This window comes from Lepeophtheirus salmonis, chromosome 8 (genome assembly GCF_016086655.4).
Source record: "Lepeophtheirus salmonis chromosome 8, UVic_Lsal_1.4, whole genome shotgun sequence".
In the NCBI taxonomy this organism is placed as follows: domain Eukaryota; kingdom Metazoa; phylum Arthropoda; class Copepoda; order Siphonostomatoida; family Caligidae; genus Lepeophtheirus; species Lepeophtheirus salmonis.
Window position 1 is genome coordinate 7746479 of NC_052138.2, and position 19541 is coordinate 7766019.

Here is a 19541-nt window from a genome sequence, read left to right on the forward strand (position 1 = left end):
TGTTCAAGAGGACTCCCACCAGGTCCATTGCCGACATGGCCAGAAAGATGGGAACGTCGAGATCAACTGTTTCAAGGGCATTGAAAAGGGCTGGAGGAAAGTCCCTGAGGCGTACTGAACGCCCTCTGCTAACTGAACGTCAGCGAGAAGTCAGACTTGAGCGTGCCAAGAAAATCTTGAATGATATCAAGAGCTCATCTGGACGCATCATCATTTTTTCAGATGAGAAAACCCTGCTTCGGTGATGATGTTGTGTCTTGTGGCCTCCAACGGGAAGGCCATGAAGCCAAGGTCCTTCTGTGGATCAAATCCATGGTCGGCAACTCTATTTGGGGGTTTCAATAAGAGGGAGCACCCACCCACGTTTCCAAGAAAGCTCAGGAGGGGTTCAAGGACAACATAACTTTTGCCCAAGGACTACTGGCCCCCTCAGAGCCCAGATCTGAACCCACTAGACTTCTCTATCTAGGCGCACGTGGAGACCAAGGCCTGCAAAAAACGACACAAGAACATAAATGCCTTAAAGGCTGCTGTCAACAAGACCTGGGCCTCCATGGACGCTGATTTCATCCAACAAGTCTGTGGCAGCTTCAAACGTCGCCTGACCAGTGTCATTGAGTCAAATGGGGGCTACATTGATTAAATTTGATCACAAACTATTTTATTATTCTAAAAATGTATGAATAAATTGTTTCTCAAGTCATTCGAAATGTCATTATTGTCTGCGATATGTTCTGAACAAAAATCGGTAAATAATTCTGCACGGCCCGGTATAAGTATATACATATATATTATTTTTTTTTTTTTTTTTGGGGGGCTTTTCAAAAATTTAAAATAAAATTGCTATATTCGACTTTTTTTTTTATATCAAAATTAATTTGAAAAAATTTAATTAAAAAAATGATCGAATAAAATTTCAAATATTAACTTTTTTGGAAACAAAGTTCAAAAAATTAAAGCTATGTATAAATAATTTAACTTTTTGCAAAAAAAATTCAAATATACATTTTTGGAAATAAAATTCAAATATAAAATTTGTGCTTTGCGACATAATTTATCCGAATAACTATTAATATCTTAATAAATCAATAATTCCATTTTTTTAAAGAGGGGAGTTACAACCTATCCTGCCCATTCCCTGCGGATCCCCATAGATATAATGACTAATCTCAAATCCAATTTATCTTTATTTTGAAGGATTTTGCAGTAGTTTTTTCATCTGTCCATTGGGCTATATTTTAATTTAAGTCATTTATTTATGAATGTAAATTGTATTTATTGTTTCTTTTTATAAGTAGCATGACAAAATGAGTGCAGTAACTGATAAATTTGCGTTGATTTATGGCGACCAACTTATAATCAAGTAATATCATGAAAACAATAGAAGTATGCACAAAAATCACTGCATCCGAAAATTCTTCATTTGTCTGTATAAATTAAGTGTTTCTCTATGTACTCTAGAGGCATTGACTCTTAGACGTCATAAATATTTACAAGGTGCTACTTCTATTGAACAACCAACACGATTTTAATGGTTTTTCTCATAAACTATTATCCTATTTGAACCCAAGGCAAATAAAATCTGAATAAAAAAAGTTATTACTATTCTATATTTCAGCTTTGGCGTCTCTAACAGTCTCAAATCGACCTTGGAAACGGGACGAGGTATTGATGACAGTCTCCTTCAGTAGAATCTGGAATTCCTCTTTTATATAAGCTCAGATTTTGTGTTGCTGAATAATCTCTTGGTGTGCCGCTCAACTATGTCCCACACAAAGAAGTCGATAGGGAGAGGTTCGGTGAGATTGGAGGCCAAATAATCTGTGCAACAAATTTATAAAAAGAAACTCTGACAACCAGGACAACTTTTTCATTGCAGTGTGGCATGAAGCAAATTTACGTAGACAGACGAATTATCTACTACAAATTTCCTGATCAGACTTTTAGAACAGTTGAGATCCCTGGCAATATTTTTCATCGATTATGATGGCTCGTTATTAACGATTTTTGGCAAATTTGCAATGAAATCTGGCAATTTGACCTCTTCTTGTGATTCTTCCAGTTTCTTCCTTACTCTCCAGGTAAAGGACCTTTCTAGGTTTAAAAAGTTTGTAATCTTAACATTGTCTCGTCCGGCACAGATCGCAACAAGGACATTCTCCTATTTTTACGATTGTGGAATAAATTTTTCGTTGATGAATGGCTTTAGCAATTCTGACTAGCTGCCAAAACAACAAAATTCTAATATTGTTGTTCAACAACGGTTGTATATTTATATACAAATAAATTTAATGTATTCTAGTTTTTTATCTCTCTCAAAGAAATTATACGCAATAGTTCATTTAATTCACGATTTCATTTCCCCTCAAAATGTAAATCCTTCGAGTACGCGAAACATCTTCGAGAAAGTCAGTTCCTTTCTGAGTGAGGCTGCACAATGACCATCCTTTGTAATCCTCTTACCTCACCCTCTAGGGCTAGGCATAAATGGGTGAGCACAATAAGAGGGCGGGAGGGAGACATATGGTACTATTGATTAAAGTTTATTTTTAAAAAATTACCTTCCCAGTGTGTTATGATTTTGGAGGATAGATTATGAAGTGTTTCTCCTCTGAAAATGAGATTATTGTATATTTCAAATAACACTAGATGTTGTTAGATATTTCAATAATAGTATTATATTAACTATACTGGATTTTCTATTAGAAGGAAATGTTATACCAATAATGATTGGGCAAATAATAAAAAGATAGTAAGATAATAAACACTAATCCCACTCTGTGTATAGCACGCACGAGTTATACTAATTGTACAAAAAAAACTAATATAAAGTTTAATTCACTAAAAATACTGGTTTGAAGAAATATATATCTTATGAACAGGTTGCCATGTCGAAAATTAGATCATTTCAATTAAAACACAAAAATATAGTTTTTTTTAAATAATACAAACAATTTGTAGTGTTAAAATAAAGTATTATTCAAACAATCTAAACTCAAAACATACGTGAAATAATAAGTCAAATTTCTAGTGTCTCTAAATAAACAACAAAAAAACAGTAAGAAACTACAAATCCAATTGAAATTGTACTCGTAAATTTTCTTGTACATATAAAACTTGCATCAATCCACAGTGTTGTCTTGTTTTACTCCACGCCCTTACATTATACATATCTAGTAAGTCCCTGCGTCAATATATATATTTCTAAATGCGTATAAATACTCGAAGCATCTAGAATCAAGATATTAGTTTTCTAACTCCAATTCAATCAACATGAAGGTAAGTACCAAATGAAAACCAAATCCTCAAATGTGAACCTTGAATTCAACATTTCTTTCTTTTTCTAAACAGTCATTTATTGCCTTGTCTGCTCTTTTGGCCATTGCCTTTGCTGACCACCCAGCACCTGCTCCCTACCGCCCAGCCCCTGCTCCTTATCACCCTGCTCCAGCCTACAAACCCGCCCCTTACCACCCAGCTCCTTCCTACAAGGAAGATCCAGCAGTCTACCAATACCAATATGCTGTCAGTGATGAATATGCTGGACTCAACTTTGGAGCTGATGAGGCCCGTGATGGATACTCCACCCAAGGAAAGTACTCTGTTGCCCTTCCCGACGGTCGCATCCAAACTGTGTCCTACAACGTTGCTGATGCCTATTCTGGCTATGTTGCTGATGTTACTTACTCTGGAGAGCCCAAATACACTCCTTACAAGCCTGCTCCAGCTCCCTACAAACCAGCTCCTGTTTACCACCCTGCCCCAGCTCCCTACAAGCCTGCTCCCGTCTACCACCCTGCTCCAGCTCCCTACAAGCCAGCTCCCGTCTACCACTCTTAAATATTTTTATTAGTTAATTAATTTATTTTATTTATGCTAAATAAATGTATTTAAAATTAATTTGAATTTTTTATTCATTTGTGATAATATGTAAAACATTTTATTTTTACTTTTGGAAAGGATCAAGTGATTATTACTAATGTCCGACCATGATAAATCAGTTGACAATACTAATTAGTCATGGTTCGCTTATGTATCCTTTACTCCAATCATATTCAATTATGTTTATTGAATATGATTATTGGTTGTCATATTCAATTATATCTTTAAAATATTGAGCCACTATTATATGCTCAAAAATTGTAAATATATTATGGATCAGTTTATTTCCACCTAACTAACTTAAAATCAGCTGTTCTAACTTAAACAAAATTACAAACCAACATGAACAAATTATATAAAACTTATAAAAAGTTTTTGCGTTTCCGAATGACTTTTATCTTTCAAACATAAATAGTATTTTTGAGACTTTACGAAGCAAGAAACTAAATTTGTTTATTCGTCGGAGTTTATCAATTAATGGTTGTTATGAGAGATGACAATCCTCCTGATTACATATTTTCCTACTGAGTAAATGATTGATTAATTAATTTATGTGACACCCCAATGGGGTCAAAGACTTAATTAACTATTAGTTGTTTTTCAAACAAAGATATACTTCCCATCCCACATATTTGTTTGATGGAGTTGCACTGACCCAGAATAAGTAGACATTGTAGAGCATCAATTCAACTAACTGACATGGAAAATATCTGGAAGTCCATAAAGACGATACAAATCATATGTATTTTGGGCATATTAAAAAAATAAACCGAAAATCAATATGGTAACACTGACAATTGGATGAATGTTTTGGAGGAGAGTAGCTTAGCCGTCATGGCATTTCATTAAATCAGCTGCATGGATACGTGACAAGGGGAGAGAAGAAAATAAACAAAGTTATAGGCAAGAATTACTCGATCAAATGTCTATCCAAAATTTTACTCTAGGTTCAACAAAGACTTACAGTGATAACTCCGTCGAATAATCTCCGTCTTATATGAACTCATGCAAATATTCTACCAGGTTTTGTAAATTATTTAATCTAATAGAAAAAGGAATATACTACTCAGGAGTTAAATAATAATGTCAACTGTTGAGCACTAAAAATTCATTCTTCAAATTAACAATTCCAAATGAACAGGCGAGAAAAATACAGTAAATTTGTATTACTATATATATCATATGTATTTCCTTCTCTAGAAGGAATCCAGAAACCAACTTCTCCATAACTTCTCCTGAGTTCATTGTTCACTGAGCAATGCCGTTCCATAAATTAGAGCCTTGATACAAAAACTATACCCAAAACTGGGAAATTATTTTCTTTTTTTTAATCAAAAACTATTGAGTATTTCAGGCTTTGAAGACTGAATTCAAGGCTATGTCTTTCAAATAAATGTCAATTGGGCTCCAGTTGATATTTATGCACTGTGAGTAAAATATGTCGATTTATGAATTGAAACAATTAATAATTGGAAAGAAAAGTGGCAACATAAACTAACATTTTGAGACATTAAGGGATTTAGTGTTCGAGAATATTAGAATAAAAAGAGCTCTAGTTTTCGACTACTTTTTCGTGGACTCCAATTCTTCTCAGACTCGATATTATTATTTCAACTAAACCAAACGGCCTTGCACTCACCTCGTATTATCAAAATATATCTGTAAGATATTTTATAAGGAAATTGAAGTTTGCCTGGATTGCAGTAATTTTGGAACTATCTATATAATTTTATAAACTTGCTTATACGTAAAAAATAATTATAAATGCATCCAGTATCAAGATATCATTTTTATTACTCCAATTCAATCAACATGAAGGTAAGTAATGAATACGAATAAAATTTTCAAATGTGGACCTTGAATTCACCATTTCCCCCATTCTTCTTTACAGTCCTTTATTGCCTTTTCTGCTCGTTTGGCTGTTGTCTTAACAGACCCCCCAGCCCCTGCTCCCACCACCCAGACCCCCTTTCCTTATCATTCTTCTCCAGCCTACCACCCAGTTCCTTCTAATAAGGAAGATCTTGCAGTCTACCAATACCAATATGCCGTCAGTGATGAATATGCTGGACTCAACTTTGGAGCTGATGAGGCCCGTGATGGATACTCCACCCAAGGAAAGTACTCTGTTACACTTCCCGACGGTTGCATCCAAACCGTGTCCTACAACGTTGCTGATGCTTACTCGGATTATGTTGCTGACGTTACTTACTCCAGAGAGGCTAATTACGAGCCATACCACCCAACCCCTGCTCCCTACGAGCCAGCTCCTGTCTACCACGCTGCCCCAGCTCCCTACAAGCCAGCTCCCGTCAACCACGCTTAAGCTTCATTCTGATATTATTTATAAGTTTATTTATTTATTTCTAATACTAAAGAAATCTGTTTGAAATTAATTTAAACTCTAAATTCATCATTCAGTCCATATTAATTATTTTCTTGTTAAGGGTAGTAACTTTAGCTTTTTAATTTTTTTCTAATATTCATTAGTAGAAAATCGATAAAAACCCTGTCATACAATAAGTTTGTTTTTCTATTATCTATGAACATAACCAATATTTCTCTTATTATTACATTATTTAAATATTAAAGAAATATAAATAGTAAAAAGTTATGAAGTAGTATTGAAGCATAATTATATTTCTAATAACAATTACACTTCAACTCAATTCCCTATTGAATATGTTTTTTTATCTTGAAGTTGAACATTTAAATTTACTAGTAATTGTGATCCTATCTTTTAATTTACTTTTATCTACAAATTTGTTCATTTTTCTTATTGTAAAGAAGTATAAAATTGTGCAATTGTCCCATGTTCATTCAAAAATTGTCAAATTGTGAAAAATAATTAAACCTAAGATTAATTGTAAATTTTGTATTGGGACTCTTACAAATATATTGGGGCAATACCTCAATAATACCCTCATTAACTTAGACTTTTAATACCAATCAAGGTGAACAAAATTGTGTAACTAAAAAGTTTGAATTTTGTACTTCAAAGTTTTGCAAAAGAATTTTTTTTCCCCTTTTATCATAAATAATAGTTCAAAGGTTAGCTCATTAATTCTTTTACTCTTTATTTCGAAAAACATTGTTCATAAAATTATTGATTCATCATGTCATACATATTATAATTAAAGTAATTTATTTCTGAGACAAACTTTTCAATTAGTTCTTATTATGATAGGATACACTCCTTATTAATTAAATGACTGTCTACAAGGAATAAGCTATCCCTCAGCTATTTACACAACAACACCATTAATTGATAATTGATTGGTATCTACAAAAAATTCCCAAATTATTTGGATTTTATTCCATGTTTAACCGAATCTTTTGTTAATCAAGGCACTAAATAATGTCAAATTTTGATGAAACTTTTTTTTTGATTGAAATCAATGTATTTTGAAGAAGCCCTAATTCAGCTTCAGTTCATATTTACGCATTGTATGCAAAATTTAATTTCTTAACTAATTTTGGGTTGAAAAAATTTAGATTATGAAAGAAAAGTGCCTGCACAAATTAACTTAATTTGAGGATAAGCAACTTAAATATGTTTAACAAATATTGAAAATAGTTAAAAGAAAATTAATTTTACAAAAGTTAAACATAATTCACAGAAAAAAATTTCAACGCCAAATTGTTTAAATAATTACGTAAACAATATCGATTTCATTCATTCAAAAATACTATTTTTAGTGCTGTATTATAGTATTATTCAAATAATCAAAACTCAATACATTCGAGTAATGATTAATCAAATTTCAAGTATCACTCAAGAGAACAGAAGCGCCATTCTTATTAAAAGACGAGTTGATATTGTGTGAAAATGGATAAACCATCTTACATATAGGAAAATTATTGAAACTTCAATTCGACCAAATTCTAATTTTTTGAACCAAATCCAATTGATATATGTACATGTAAATTTTTTCAATATATTCAACTTGCATCAACACTCCAATCTATTCCTTTTTTTACTCCACGCCCTTTAATAATAAACATTTAGGCAGGGTCTGCGTCAATGTTTTTTTTTAAATGCGTATAAATACTCAAGCATCCAGTATCAAAGTATTAGTTTTCTAAAACCAATTCAATCAACATGAAGGTAAGTACCAAATGAAAACCAAATCCTCAAATGTAGACAATAAATTAAGAATTTTTTCTTCGTCTTTATAGTCCTTCGTTGCCTTGTCTGCTCTCTTGGCTATTGCCTTTGCTGACCACCCAGCACCCGCTCCCTACCACCCAGCCCCTTATCACCCTGCTCCAGCCTACAAACCCGCTCCTTATCACCCAGCTCCTTCCTACAAGGAAGATCCAGCAGTCTACCAATACCAATATGCTGTCAGTGATGAATATGCTGGACTTAACTTTGGAGCTGATGAGGCCCGTGATGGATACTCCACACAAGGAAAGTACTCTGTCGCCCTTCCCGACGGTCGTATCCAAACCGTTACCTACAATGTTGCTGATGCTTACTCTGGTTATGTTGCTGACGTTACCTACTCTGGAGAGCCAAAATACGAGCCATACCACCCTGCCCCAGCTCCATACAAGCCTGCTCCCGTCTACCACGCTGCCCCAGCTCCATACAAGCCAGCTCCTGTCTATCACGCTTAATTTTTTTATATGATATTAACTTATTTATTTAAATATAGTTTTAAAATCTATTTATATTTAGTTTCTTTGAGGATCTTTAATTATTCGTTATCCGTAAGAGATTAGGATTTCAAAAAATCAATTCTATGAAATTAGACAAAAATTTTTGTTTTTTAAAGGACCTGTTTTTGGCATATTTGTTTCATACATTAATTTATCTATTGGAATTAAACGTTAATTGATAGCTGGCGCAATTGGGACTACTTATGCCTTATGCGTCATGGTTATAACTACTAAACCTTCAGTATAAAATTTTTTATATTCAAGATATATCAGGATAGGAAAAAGTTTTTAATTGCATTTTTTCTTTATTTGGTGATTTTTAAATATAAAGTTCCAGCCACATAACTGAAAGCTCAGGTTCTCAGCTTTAATTAGATATATAAAATTTAAACAAAAGTAATCGTTGATTAAAGCAAGTAACATTGAAGTAAAGATTAATTTACATTATGCTCAAGCCTACAAATACCGTATTGCAAGAATTATTTAGTATTGCACAACAAATTAGAAGTCCCTGGAAACAAAAATATTTTATTGCAGTGCACTGGAACTGAAAAATCATGCAAATTCTTGAAAATCCTAATTGCATGGAAGAAAAATTCTTGAAAATCCGAATTGCATTGAAGAAAAATTATTTTTATTTGTTTCAATAATTGAAGGGACCACTCTAAACAATCGATTTCTTCGGACATATAATTGAAAAAACTTCTTTAATTTATTGAGTGACTGGACGTGTGTATAGGTAAAATGTTAAAACAAAGGTTTTTGACACAAAAGCATTGAACACTGTGAAACTATCTACGGCTTACATATGTATTCAAGAATGGTTGAAGAGAGAGTTTTTGGCTTGATTGTGGACATCATATAGGAGAAAGATTACTTACACATTCTTGGTATGCATTAATTATTGAAGTATCAAAAAGTCATAATGTCTCTTTCTTTGAAAGATACAAAAAAAAAAAAAAAAAAAAAAAAAGGTTTGGAATATTACGCAACGACACAACTGATTTTTTAATACCCAGAATAAGAATATCAATAAAAAAAGCAAAAATTATGATGGGTATACTCTTTAAGCCATCTTCTGAGTTTGACTATTCAAGAGGGTACTAAAAAAAATTACTTCACATTCGTCTATGTTGTTGAAGCACCTCTGACAAAAAAAAAATCAAAGACCTGTGGCTCTTCACAATGCTCAGTGGATGGCAAAAGTGCTATACTCAATTAAAATGATACTTATATAGGGTTGAATACGTTCATGACCTCCACATACAGCTTTTTACCCTAAACAATTGGAAAAATTAAAACCTTTTGTGCATATCTTTGTATATAGATATATTCCTTGCTGAAAAACTGCCCAATCTTTAACCTTTGCTTCTACTAACGTTTTGTATCTCATTCATATTGTCCTACAATATAAAAATTTACAGCCTACATGGTTAGGAGCCGCTATCAACGCAATGGGGTGAAATCTTTGGTATTTGACAAAATAATTGATTTCATTAGCATTATTTGGTGGGTATATCGATGAAGCGGAAAAAATGAAGATAAGGAGCAAAATCCTCAGAAAGTAAAATAAAACTATCATTGGTCTAGATAGTTGGGTATTATAAAGGGAATATTAAATACAAGCTTTGGTTTTTTATAAATACTTACATATAAATTGAAATATAATTACTATATTTATGTCAAATCAAGTTTTGTACAAATTTGTATTGTACTTGATATTATATTTACTCAAAGCTGTGATACTCGAGTCTGAACTCGAATTCACCATGAATTGGAAACAAAAATTACTTCTCCGACATGACTTGTACTCAGAAAAAGTGGATTCAAATACAGGTTTGAGTATAAATCAATTGAATATCACAGTACAACATATATGTAGAATTCACAAAAGAGCATCAGACGATAAGTCAATTGTTTATTGGTAAAAATGAAATTATAAAAAAAAGTGATAACTTACTGTAAAGTCTGAACCCAAATGACATAAGGTCAATGATTATAATATTTTACAAAAACTAATTCAATTTTTAGAGGATTTTTGTTTAGTTTAATTCATTTTCATCTATGATTTAATATATCTAATAAAGTTTCGATGGAAATTTACTTCCACAAAATAAACTTGATGTCAAAAAGCAATCAGTGGTGTTGCCTTTTTTCACACCACGCCCTACAATAATAAATATTTAGATAGGGTCTGCGTCAATGTTTTGTCCTTTTTAAGTGTGTATAAATACTCAAAGCATCCAGTATCAAAGTATTAGTTTTCTAACTCTAATTCAATCAACATGAAGGTAAGTAACGAATAAGAATCAAATCCACAAATGTGAACCTTGAATTCACCATTACTTTCTTCTTCATTACAGTCCTTTATTGCTTTGTCTGCTCTTTTGGCCATTGCCTTTGCTGACCACCCAGCACCCGCTCCCTACCACCCAGCCCCTGCTCCTTATCACCCTGCTCCAGCCTACAAACCCGCCCCTTACCACCCAGCTCCTTCCTACAAGGAAGATCCAGCAGTCTACCAATACCAATATGCCGTCAGTGATGAATATGCTGGACTCAACTTTGGAGCTGATGAGGCCCGTGATGGATACTCCACCCAAGGAAAGTACTCTGTTGCCCTTCCCGACGGTCGCATCCAAACTGTGTCCTACAACGTTGCTGATGCTTACTCTGGTTATGTTGCTGACGTTACTTACTCTGGAGAGCCCAAATACGCTCCTTACAAGCCTGCTCCAGCTCCCTACAAGCCAGCTCCCGTCTACCACGCTGCCCCAGCTCCATACCATCCTGCTCCAGCTCCCTACAAGCCTGCTCCCGTCTACCACCCAGCTCCAGCTCCCTACAAGCCAGCTCCAATCTATCACGCTTAAGCTTCATTCTGATATTATTTATTTATTTATGCAGAATAAACCTATTAGAAACTTATTTAAACGCTAAATTCATTTTTGAGTAGATATAAATTATTTCTTGTTTAGCATAGGAGTATTAGCCTATTGACTGTTTTCCACTGTTTATTTGTAGAAACATATCTTGGTCTGACATGCTGCCATTATTTATTGCACAAAAATTGCTATTTGTGAAAGAATATTCCATGTACAATCATTAGAATATTGTTAACCCCTTGTAATAGAATATTTTTGTTTTTGTATTATTTGTCGACTTAAGATAAACAATAATTGAATTTTCAAATTATCAACATATTAAAATATTCAAACTATGTAGGATATTAGTGACATGATTAAATCGAAGTTGTCTGGATTTGGTGTCTAATTGAGCAATCATGAGCATATTTGCAATGAGTTGCAAAGGAAGTTACATTATTTAAACACACAACTCCCAATCACTCACCGAATAAGGGTTTTACTTGACTTTTTCTAAAAATTTAAGAATGTTTCAAGATTGGATATAAGTATAAAATTGACGAACATGCTGCATATTGGTCAATTGACTCAAGCAAGTCTTGTTGAGATATAAGGCTGCGTAATTAGAAACAAATTAAAAGTACTTGGCATAAAGTAGTAGAGTAGATAAGTTTTGCGTAAGTAATGGAAGCCGTTGAATTTCCTAAAAAGTTGTCGTTTGTCGTAAGTTTTACTTACAAAAACGAATAGACTTGTTTAACTATGGTTTTCGAATAAAAAAATATATGATTAATATGTCTATCTATCATTTTTTATTATTACTACTTCATATTGGATCATAATAATGCTAGAGTGTTACCATTAAAACATTAAATTTGAAGGACATTAGGAAGAAATGGGTTAAATAAATTTAAAATTCATAGTAGATTATTTATATCTATTAAGTACATTTTGTATCACTTCTTGACAATTGCCTTATTCTCGGATGATTCTTCTGTTAATTATATTTGTTGTACTGTACTATTCATTTGTTTTAGACTAATTTAAATACTCTTTGTAAGGCATTAAGCAACCAAGATATGTATAAAGTTAATTGATGTTGATATTTGCAGTTCAAGATCATAAATGTTCCAACTAAGATTAAATAAGAAATTTTACTCACCAGGTGTCGATATCAGCTGGAACCAAATGAGCACTTCTTCGATATACTTTGATTTCAATGCAAAATAATGTCATCAAAAACTGACATTACCCGTTGTTATTTATAGTAGAGGATTTAATTAAACATAAAATAAAAATATCATATGTGAAAAGTTTTAGTATCAAATGGCAGATTTTGATAAACTTTGAACAGGGATGTCTTTGAACCAATTGTGTTGTTTCGTAAATAACAGATGAATAGCGTATATCTTTGGAATTGTTATCTCCAATAATAAAAATTTATAGTCAAGTTCAGATGAACTAATCATCTTTTCAGTGTTAATATGCATTACTTAATGAATAAATAACTGTATGTACGATGTTTCTCAAAATACATAGTAAAAGTATCAAAGAGCATACTTGCAACCATTTTGTATGATTAAGGAAGAAAAAAATATGCCTTTGATTTGATGTAACAAATGCAAGCTTTCATATAAACATGTGACTATCGCAGAACATTAAAAATGTACAGAATTGCAGATAAAAAGTAAGTTTAAAGATATGCTCAAAATTACTACTTAATTAAAAATGCTCAACTTTAAGAGAAAAAATAATAGTGATTGGAATTGAAATTATATTTCTAGAAATGAGTTTATTTTTCAATGCAATCTCCTAATTTTTAAGTGTCAATATATCTATAATAATTTTTTTAATCTGTATTCATATCATACATGTGTCATATATATATATATATACAGATAATTGAATAAATGGTTCTTAAAAACGCGAATGATAGATTCTTGAACCTTTTACATAAGATGTGACATAGGCCTTCACCTGCAGTGGTTTTTTTGTATATCATACGGAAATAAGATCATAATACTAATATAGTTCCGATTAAAATGTTGGATTAAGTATAAATAAAACCTATTTATTTCATGTTTTAAAAGAAAATATAGAAAAATAAATTTTGTTTATTTACGGGAATTATTCGACCGCGTACTTGTATATACACGGTCAGTACGTTCATATGAGAGCCTCTAATTTAATTTTTATTCTTACCCATATTTAGATACCAAAGTATTAATGCTGAAATGTGAATGTAAGGGTTCCTTGAAAGTAATGGGTTAGGACAAATGACAATAAATTTTCACCGGTAATACTTGATTCAAGATATAAAGAGGTTGCCCTCTTTTTAATTCGATTATTTAAATTTTAAATCATTATGTAAAAAATTTCGTCTTAATTTAATAACGCATACAATTTGACAAGCTGAATTAAAGTAATATAAAAACTAAAAACATAAGTCTAATTTGTAGTGTCACTAGAAACAAAATGAAAAAAATAATGCTAGAGTTGATATTTTAATAAGATGATAAATCACATTACATGAAATTATCTAAAATTTGAAATCAACCAAAATATAATTTTTTGATCTGAATCCAAAAGATATATTAGGTAATAGTAAATTTTCTTCTATATATAAAACTTGTTTCAACAACCCCAGTGTTGTCTTTTTTCCCTCCACGCCCTTAAATAATAAATATTTAGGAAGGACCTGCGTCAATAGTTTTTTTTTTTTTTTTTGAAATGCGTATAAATACTCAATGCATGTAGGAAGAAGATATTAGTTCTCTAACTCCAATTATATCAAAATGAAGGTAAGTAACAAATGAAAACCAAATCGTCAAATATGGACCTCTGAATTAACCAACTTTTCCTTCTTCATTACAGTCCTTTATTGCTTTGTCTACTCTCTTGGCTGTTGCCTTTGCTGCCCACCCAGCACCTGCTCCATACCACCCAGCCCCTTATCACCCTGCTCCAGCCTACAAACCCGCTCCTTACCACCCAGCTCCTTCCTACAAGGAAGATCCAGCAGTCTACCAATACCAATATGCCGTCAGTGATGAATATGCTGGACTCAACTTTGGAGCTGATGAGGCCCGTGATGGATACTCCACCCAAGGAAAGTACTCTGTTGCCCTTCCCGACGGTCGCATCCAAACTGTGTCCTACAACGTTGCTGATGCTTACTCTGGCTATGTTGCTGATGTTACCTACTCTGGAGAGCCCAAATACGCTCCTTACAAGCCTGCTCCAGCTCCCTACAAGCCAGCTCCCGTTTACCACGCTGCCCCAGCTCCATACCATCCTGCCCCAGCTCCCTACAAGCCTGCTCCCGTCTACCACCCTGCTCCCGTCTATCACGCTTAATTTTTTTACATGATCTTAGCTTATTTATTTATTTAAATATAGTTTTAAAATCTAATTATATTTTGTTTCTTTGAATTTTTTTTTTTAATGTTCCTTTTATTGATTGTCCACTGAGCTTCGTCGTTCCGTCATGAGAACTTTTAAGTTATTTGATGAGGGGTCATAGGTCTTCTTTGTCCCTAATGTCAATTTTAATTACAATTTATTACGTGTACTTGAATTTAACCTGAAGGAACAAAAGTTAATTTTTTAAGCAATTGTGGTTCAAAATTTTGATTTTTTTCTAGTTACACCAAACTTATTGCAGTTTAATATATTGTCTCACGGAACATTAATATTTATTCTTTTTCAAAATATGGTTAATTACTTTTAGAATAATAAGAAAGGTTAAAAATTTATATTTAAACACTTGAGGTAAAAATAAGAGGGAAAAACTTACAGAATTTTTTACCATTTATTTTTTAAAATTTAAACAAGAAACACGTTATTTATTATATTTAATATAGAAATTATACATTATAACTATTGATAGGATTTTTGGAGAGTGTGAAGAGAAAGCTAGAGTGAACATGTTGAATTATAGACCTTGTTAAAATCAACTGTCTGTTAAATGATTTTGCATGTCAAAATGAATAATGAACGTTTCTCTGGATAACTTTTTTTTTTCGAAATAGTGGAAAATATGATGTTTATTTGCTAGTTAGATATACCCTTTCATCTAATAATTATCTTTCTCGAGATCCAGATACTTAATTAACCATAACAAGATGTGGATTAAGGGACTTCAAAGATACTGTTTTGCTTCAGCCAATTCAGTCATTCGTCATCTCATCGTGCCGAAAAAATGCAAAAAAATCATTTTAGTATGTACAATGCTGTATTGCTATTCATGACATGTAATGAATGTTGATGTTCTTACATGTTTTACTGCATTAACCTTTTTTTATATGTAGATATTATGACAATTAATTTACACATTGCGAATAAGACATTTTATTTTTCATGCAATTTACATAATACATAATTTGTATGAATAGAATGCAATTGATTAAAGATGTCAAACTCTTTCTCTCTTATATCAAGTATAGTTTTCCCAATATTTATATCAAACTCTCAAATTGATAGCTATAACTCAGCACCCTTTTTCCATTTTAAAATAAACAAACTACATCAAATAATTTTTTGCTTTTTTCTTAATTATTAAATATTAATCAAAGAAATAATATGCATTATTGATCATATTTTTAGATTATTTAACAAGTATTTTAAATCTATGTAAGTACTGTATACCTACATCAAAAATATAATTACATTCAAAGACCTTTACTGAGAATTCAAATCCTAACTTGTTGAAAGGGATTTCTGGGGAAAAGAAATAGGTATATATAAAAAAATACATCTTTAAGTTTGTTTCTTCAATTTTTTGTTTTTATGTAATTAATCGTGCTTACATATATTATTTATATTGGAAGCATTTCTTTATATATTTATTTATCAATGATACATAACTGTAAAGATAGCTTCGAATAAAGACAAGCTGATTAAACAAATTATTATTTTATTCTTTCAACCTCCACAAATCAACACTATGAAAAAGTTAGATAACCACATCTAGATGTGTACATTATAACTGATCAGCTAATAAGTTTAAAACAAATTCTATAATACTCGTATGACATAATATTATAATCTTTACTCATTCTGAATATATAATGGAATTCAACATTCAAGCTTAGGATGAAGCATGTAAAAAAGGTCAAGTTGATGTATTGCAAATAAATCATTCAATAAATACTTTTAAACAACCAATGTAGTTCACAAACTAAATATTGAAAACAGATTAATTATCAATCATGACACTAATTGCTTTTCTTGCAAGTCATATCAAATTTAAAGGTGAATAAAGAAATCAAGTCTACATTTCATTTAGAAAAAACTGCTCATAGGTCGACAAAATATAATTATCTACTTCCTAAGAGTAAAATCAAATAGAGGAAATACATTTTCTTTCAACAGTCTACGATAGTATTGACTTGTTTCACACCACGCCCTAGAAAACACTGTCTGCTTCAATCGTTTTTTATGAATAAAAATGCGTACATATCAATACACAAAGCATCCAGAATCAAGACATTAGTTTTTTTTATTCAAATTCAATCAACATGTAGGTAATTAACAAATGGAAATCAAATCTTAAAGGTGTAACATAAGTATTTTTTTTTTTTATAGTCCTTTATTGCCTTATCTGCTCTTTATGGCTCTTGCCTTTGCTGACCACCCAGCACCTGCTCCCTACCACCAGCCCCTGCTCCTTATCACCCTGCTCCAGCCTACAAACCCGCTCCTTACCACCCAGCTCCTTCCTACAAGGAAGATCCAACAGTCTACCAATACCAATATGCTGTCAGTGATGAATATGCTGGACTCAACTTTGGAGCTGATGAGGCCCGTGATGGATACTCCACCCAAGGAAAGTACTCTGTTGCCCTTCCCGACGGTCGCATCCTAACCGTTACCTTCAATGTTGCTGTCGCTTACTCTGGTTATATAGCTGACGTTACTTACTCCGGTGAGGCTAAATATGAGCCATACCGCCCTTCTCCAGCTTATTACAAGCCTGTTCCCGTCTACTACGGTGCCCCAGCTTCCTACAGATCAGCTCCTATATACCACGCTTAAGCTTAATTCTGATAATATATATTAGTTTATTTATTTCTGTCTTATGTTAAATAAATCTATATAAAACTAATTTTTTACACTTCAATCATAAAGGGAGTCAATATAAATTGTTTTCTTTGCAGCATTAAGGGTAGATTGTATATATATATTAATTATTTTCCATCATGATTGATCATTTGTCAATATTCATTAGTAGAAATACATTCCCTTATACATATAAATATAAGTGTGTTTTATGTAAAAAATTAATGGTATTCACCTATGTTTAAAAAAAAATTTAATAGCATATTCCGCATATTATCATTATCAAACAGTTCTCTCAAATTACTTAGTGATTATTAAATAATATATGAAGTAAATACTCATTTTCGGCTTAATGACATTTGTCTTATAATATAAAAGATGATGATTCTCCAGAAAATAATAACTTTACCTTGGAAAGGCAAGGAATGCTTTTATAAATAAGCAAACACTCCTTTTCCCATTTTTTTATTTGACCATCTAAGGGACTCTTTTCTCTTAGTCTATTAATAGAGTATTTATGAAACAAAAAATTGAATTAAAATAATTTTGCTATTAATATCTTAAACAATAAAAATAACTTTTTTTAATTAATATAATTCCAATGACATAATATAAATAGGTAAACCCCCCAAAAAAAATCTTAAGACATTTATTACAGAATTGTTTTAAATCAATTTTATCTTTCATAGTGTTGGGGTTAGAATGTAGATAAATTTACAAATTCATTTCAACAACAAGTCTTTATTGTGCAACTATTTTACTAAAAAATCGCCAGGCAAAGAGGGAAGATCCTTTAAATGTGCAACACTGAACACACAATTACATATTTTGATGGATTTTATGAAAGCAAATAGATTCTAGAAGGCTTTAAACAAAAATGTTATTGAGTTTGGATTTGTGAGAAAAGTCGTGGACTGTTCTTTTAGGATCCATCGAACAACACAAAAGCACAGTTAAAGAAATGAATCTTTTTATCCAAATAAAAAGATTTATTATGTCTTGTTAAATGGATGAACGAATGAAATCAATAGATTTATTTAAGAACTTCTTGTGATTTACCTGCTACAAATCAAATTATTTTAATGAAGAACTTCGTTTTTTAATGGACACAACAATTTAAAAAAGCTCTTTTTAATTTGCCAGTAACACCTTGCATAATACGTTCAAAAGAAGAAGATCATAAGAAAAGATATAATTAATTCATCAGTATTTATGTTGTCGCCTTCAAAGTAATCCACTTTAGATTCAATACACTTGTGCCAACACCTAATCTAATACTCGAAGCACTTCCAATAAGTATTTTTTTCGTATTGCCTTAAGCTCTTCAGACACAGTCCTCTCAATCGTTGAAAATGTCTCTCCTTTCAAAGGTATCTTCAGTTTTTTTGGAACAAGATATTATATATTTATATTGTCAATGAGTCAAGTCATTAATTTCTGCATTATCATTCTTTGGATACATTGGTTAAACACCTTTTTATATTGACTTTTAAATGTATTTATGTACATCTTTTTTGCATTGTCTTGCGTAGAATTGTTTAATCTTTTCTAGACCTTATAAATTTGATCCAGACAAGTCCTACGTCCGATCTTTTTGAAAACGCAAATATTTCATTCAGTATAAAGCCTACGTGTTAACTTTTAATTAGAAATGTTTTTGTAATCCTTGATGTTTTTCAAGATCAACTTTTTATTATTTCCATTAATTTTTTACATATATCGTGATTTCTAACAATATATTTTCTATGAGAAATATCTTACTTTTTATCAAAATTTTAAAGATAGTTTTAAAGATATTTTATTTTCTAAGGCCAGGAGAATAGGATTAAAAATTTGTAAAAGAACCTGGCATGTCATGGAAGTATTTCTATATACAACAAAGGAATAGGAGGAGTGATCTCTTTGATGAAATAATAGCTGTGTTTGCAAGGATAAAGGATGGATAGTGTCCAATATTTAACTGGTAAGAAGTCAATACATGAAACTTAGACTAAATGGCTATCTTCCTTGTTTATAATTTATTTGTCATATTGACTAAGTCTTTATCTACTTTTCGGTTGAGCTCCAAGT

General features: G+C 31.8%; 6 protein-coding genes across 6 annotated transcripts; all 6 read left to right on the forward strand.

Annotated features, from left to right (window-relative positions):
* The first annotated feature begins 3218 nt into the window (after nucleotides 1–3218).
* On the forward strand, nucleotides 3219–3900 carry LOC121122453 (uncharacterized). Its single transcript, XM_040717439.2, has 2 exons — nucleotides 3219–3279; nucleotides 3352–3900. The coding sequence occupies exons 1-2, from the start codon at nucleotides 3274–3276 to the stop codon at nucleotides 3838–3840; spliced, it is 495 nt and encodes a 164-aa protein (XP_040573373.1). The 5' UTR covers nucleotides 3219–3273; the 3' UTR covers nucleotides 3841–3900.
* Nucleotides 3901–5694: 1794 nt separating this feature from the next.
* Nucleotides 5695–6208, forward strand: LOC139906176 (cuticle protein 19.8-like). Its single transcript, XM_071890527.1, has 2 exons — nucleotides 5695–5700; nucleotides 5774–6208. Exons 1-2 carry the CDS (start codon nucleotides 5695–5697, stop codon nucleotides 6206–6208), a joined length of 441 nt encoding a protein of 146 aa, XP_071746628.1.
* Nucleotides 6209–7984: 1776 nt separating this feature from the next.
* On the forward strand, nucleotides 7985–8555 carry LOC121122919 (cuticle protein 19.8-like). Its single transcript, XM_040717995.2, has 2 exons — nucleotides 7985–7990; nucleotides 8062–8555. Exons 1-2 carry the CDS (start codon nucleotides 7985–7987, stop codon nucleotides 8503–8505), a joined length of 450 nt encoding a protein of 149 aa, XP_040573929.2. The 3' UTR covers nucleotides 8506–8555.
* A 2262-nt stretch (nucleotides 8556–10817) lies between these two features.
* LOC139906175 (uncharacterized) lies at nucleotides 10818–11475 on the forward strand. The gene is made up of 2 exons (XM_071890526.1): nucleotides 10818–10838; nucleotides 10911–11475. The coding sequence occupies exons 1-2, from the start codon at nucleotides 10833–10835 to the stop codon at nucleotides 11418–11420; spliced, it is 516 nt and encodes a 171-aa protein (XP_071746627.1). The 5' UTR covers nucleotides 10818–10832; the 3' UTR covers nucleotides 11421–11475.
* A 2716-nt stretch (nucleotides 11476–14191) lies between these two features.
* On the forward strand, nucleotides 14192–14823 carry LOC121122454 (uncharacterized). Its single transcript, XM_040717443.2, has 2 exons — nucleotides 14192–14212; nucleotides 14286–14823. The coding sequence occupies exons 1-2, from the start codon at nucleotides 14207–14209 to the stop codon at nucleotides 14766–14768; spliced, it is 489 nt and encodes a 162-aa protein (XP_040573377.1). The 5' UTR covers nucleotides 14192–14206; the 3' UTR covers nucleotides 14769–14823.
* A 983-nt stretch (nucleotides 14824–15806) lies between these two features.
* Nucleotides 15807–17447, forward strand: LOC121122920 (uncharacterized). The gene is made up of 2 exons (XM_071890528.1): nucleotides 15807–15850; nucleotides 17051–17447. The coding sequence occupies exons 1-2, from the start codon at nucleotides 15807–15809 to the stop codon at nucleotides 17445–17447; spliced, it is 441 nt and encodes a 146-aa protein (XP_071746629.1).
* The last annotated feature ends 2094 nt before the right edge of the window (nucleotides 17448–19541 follow it).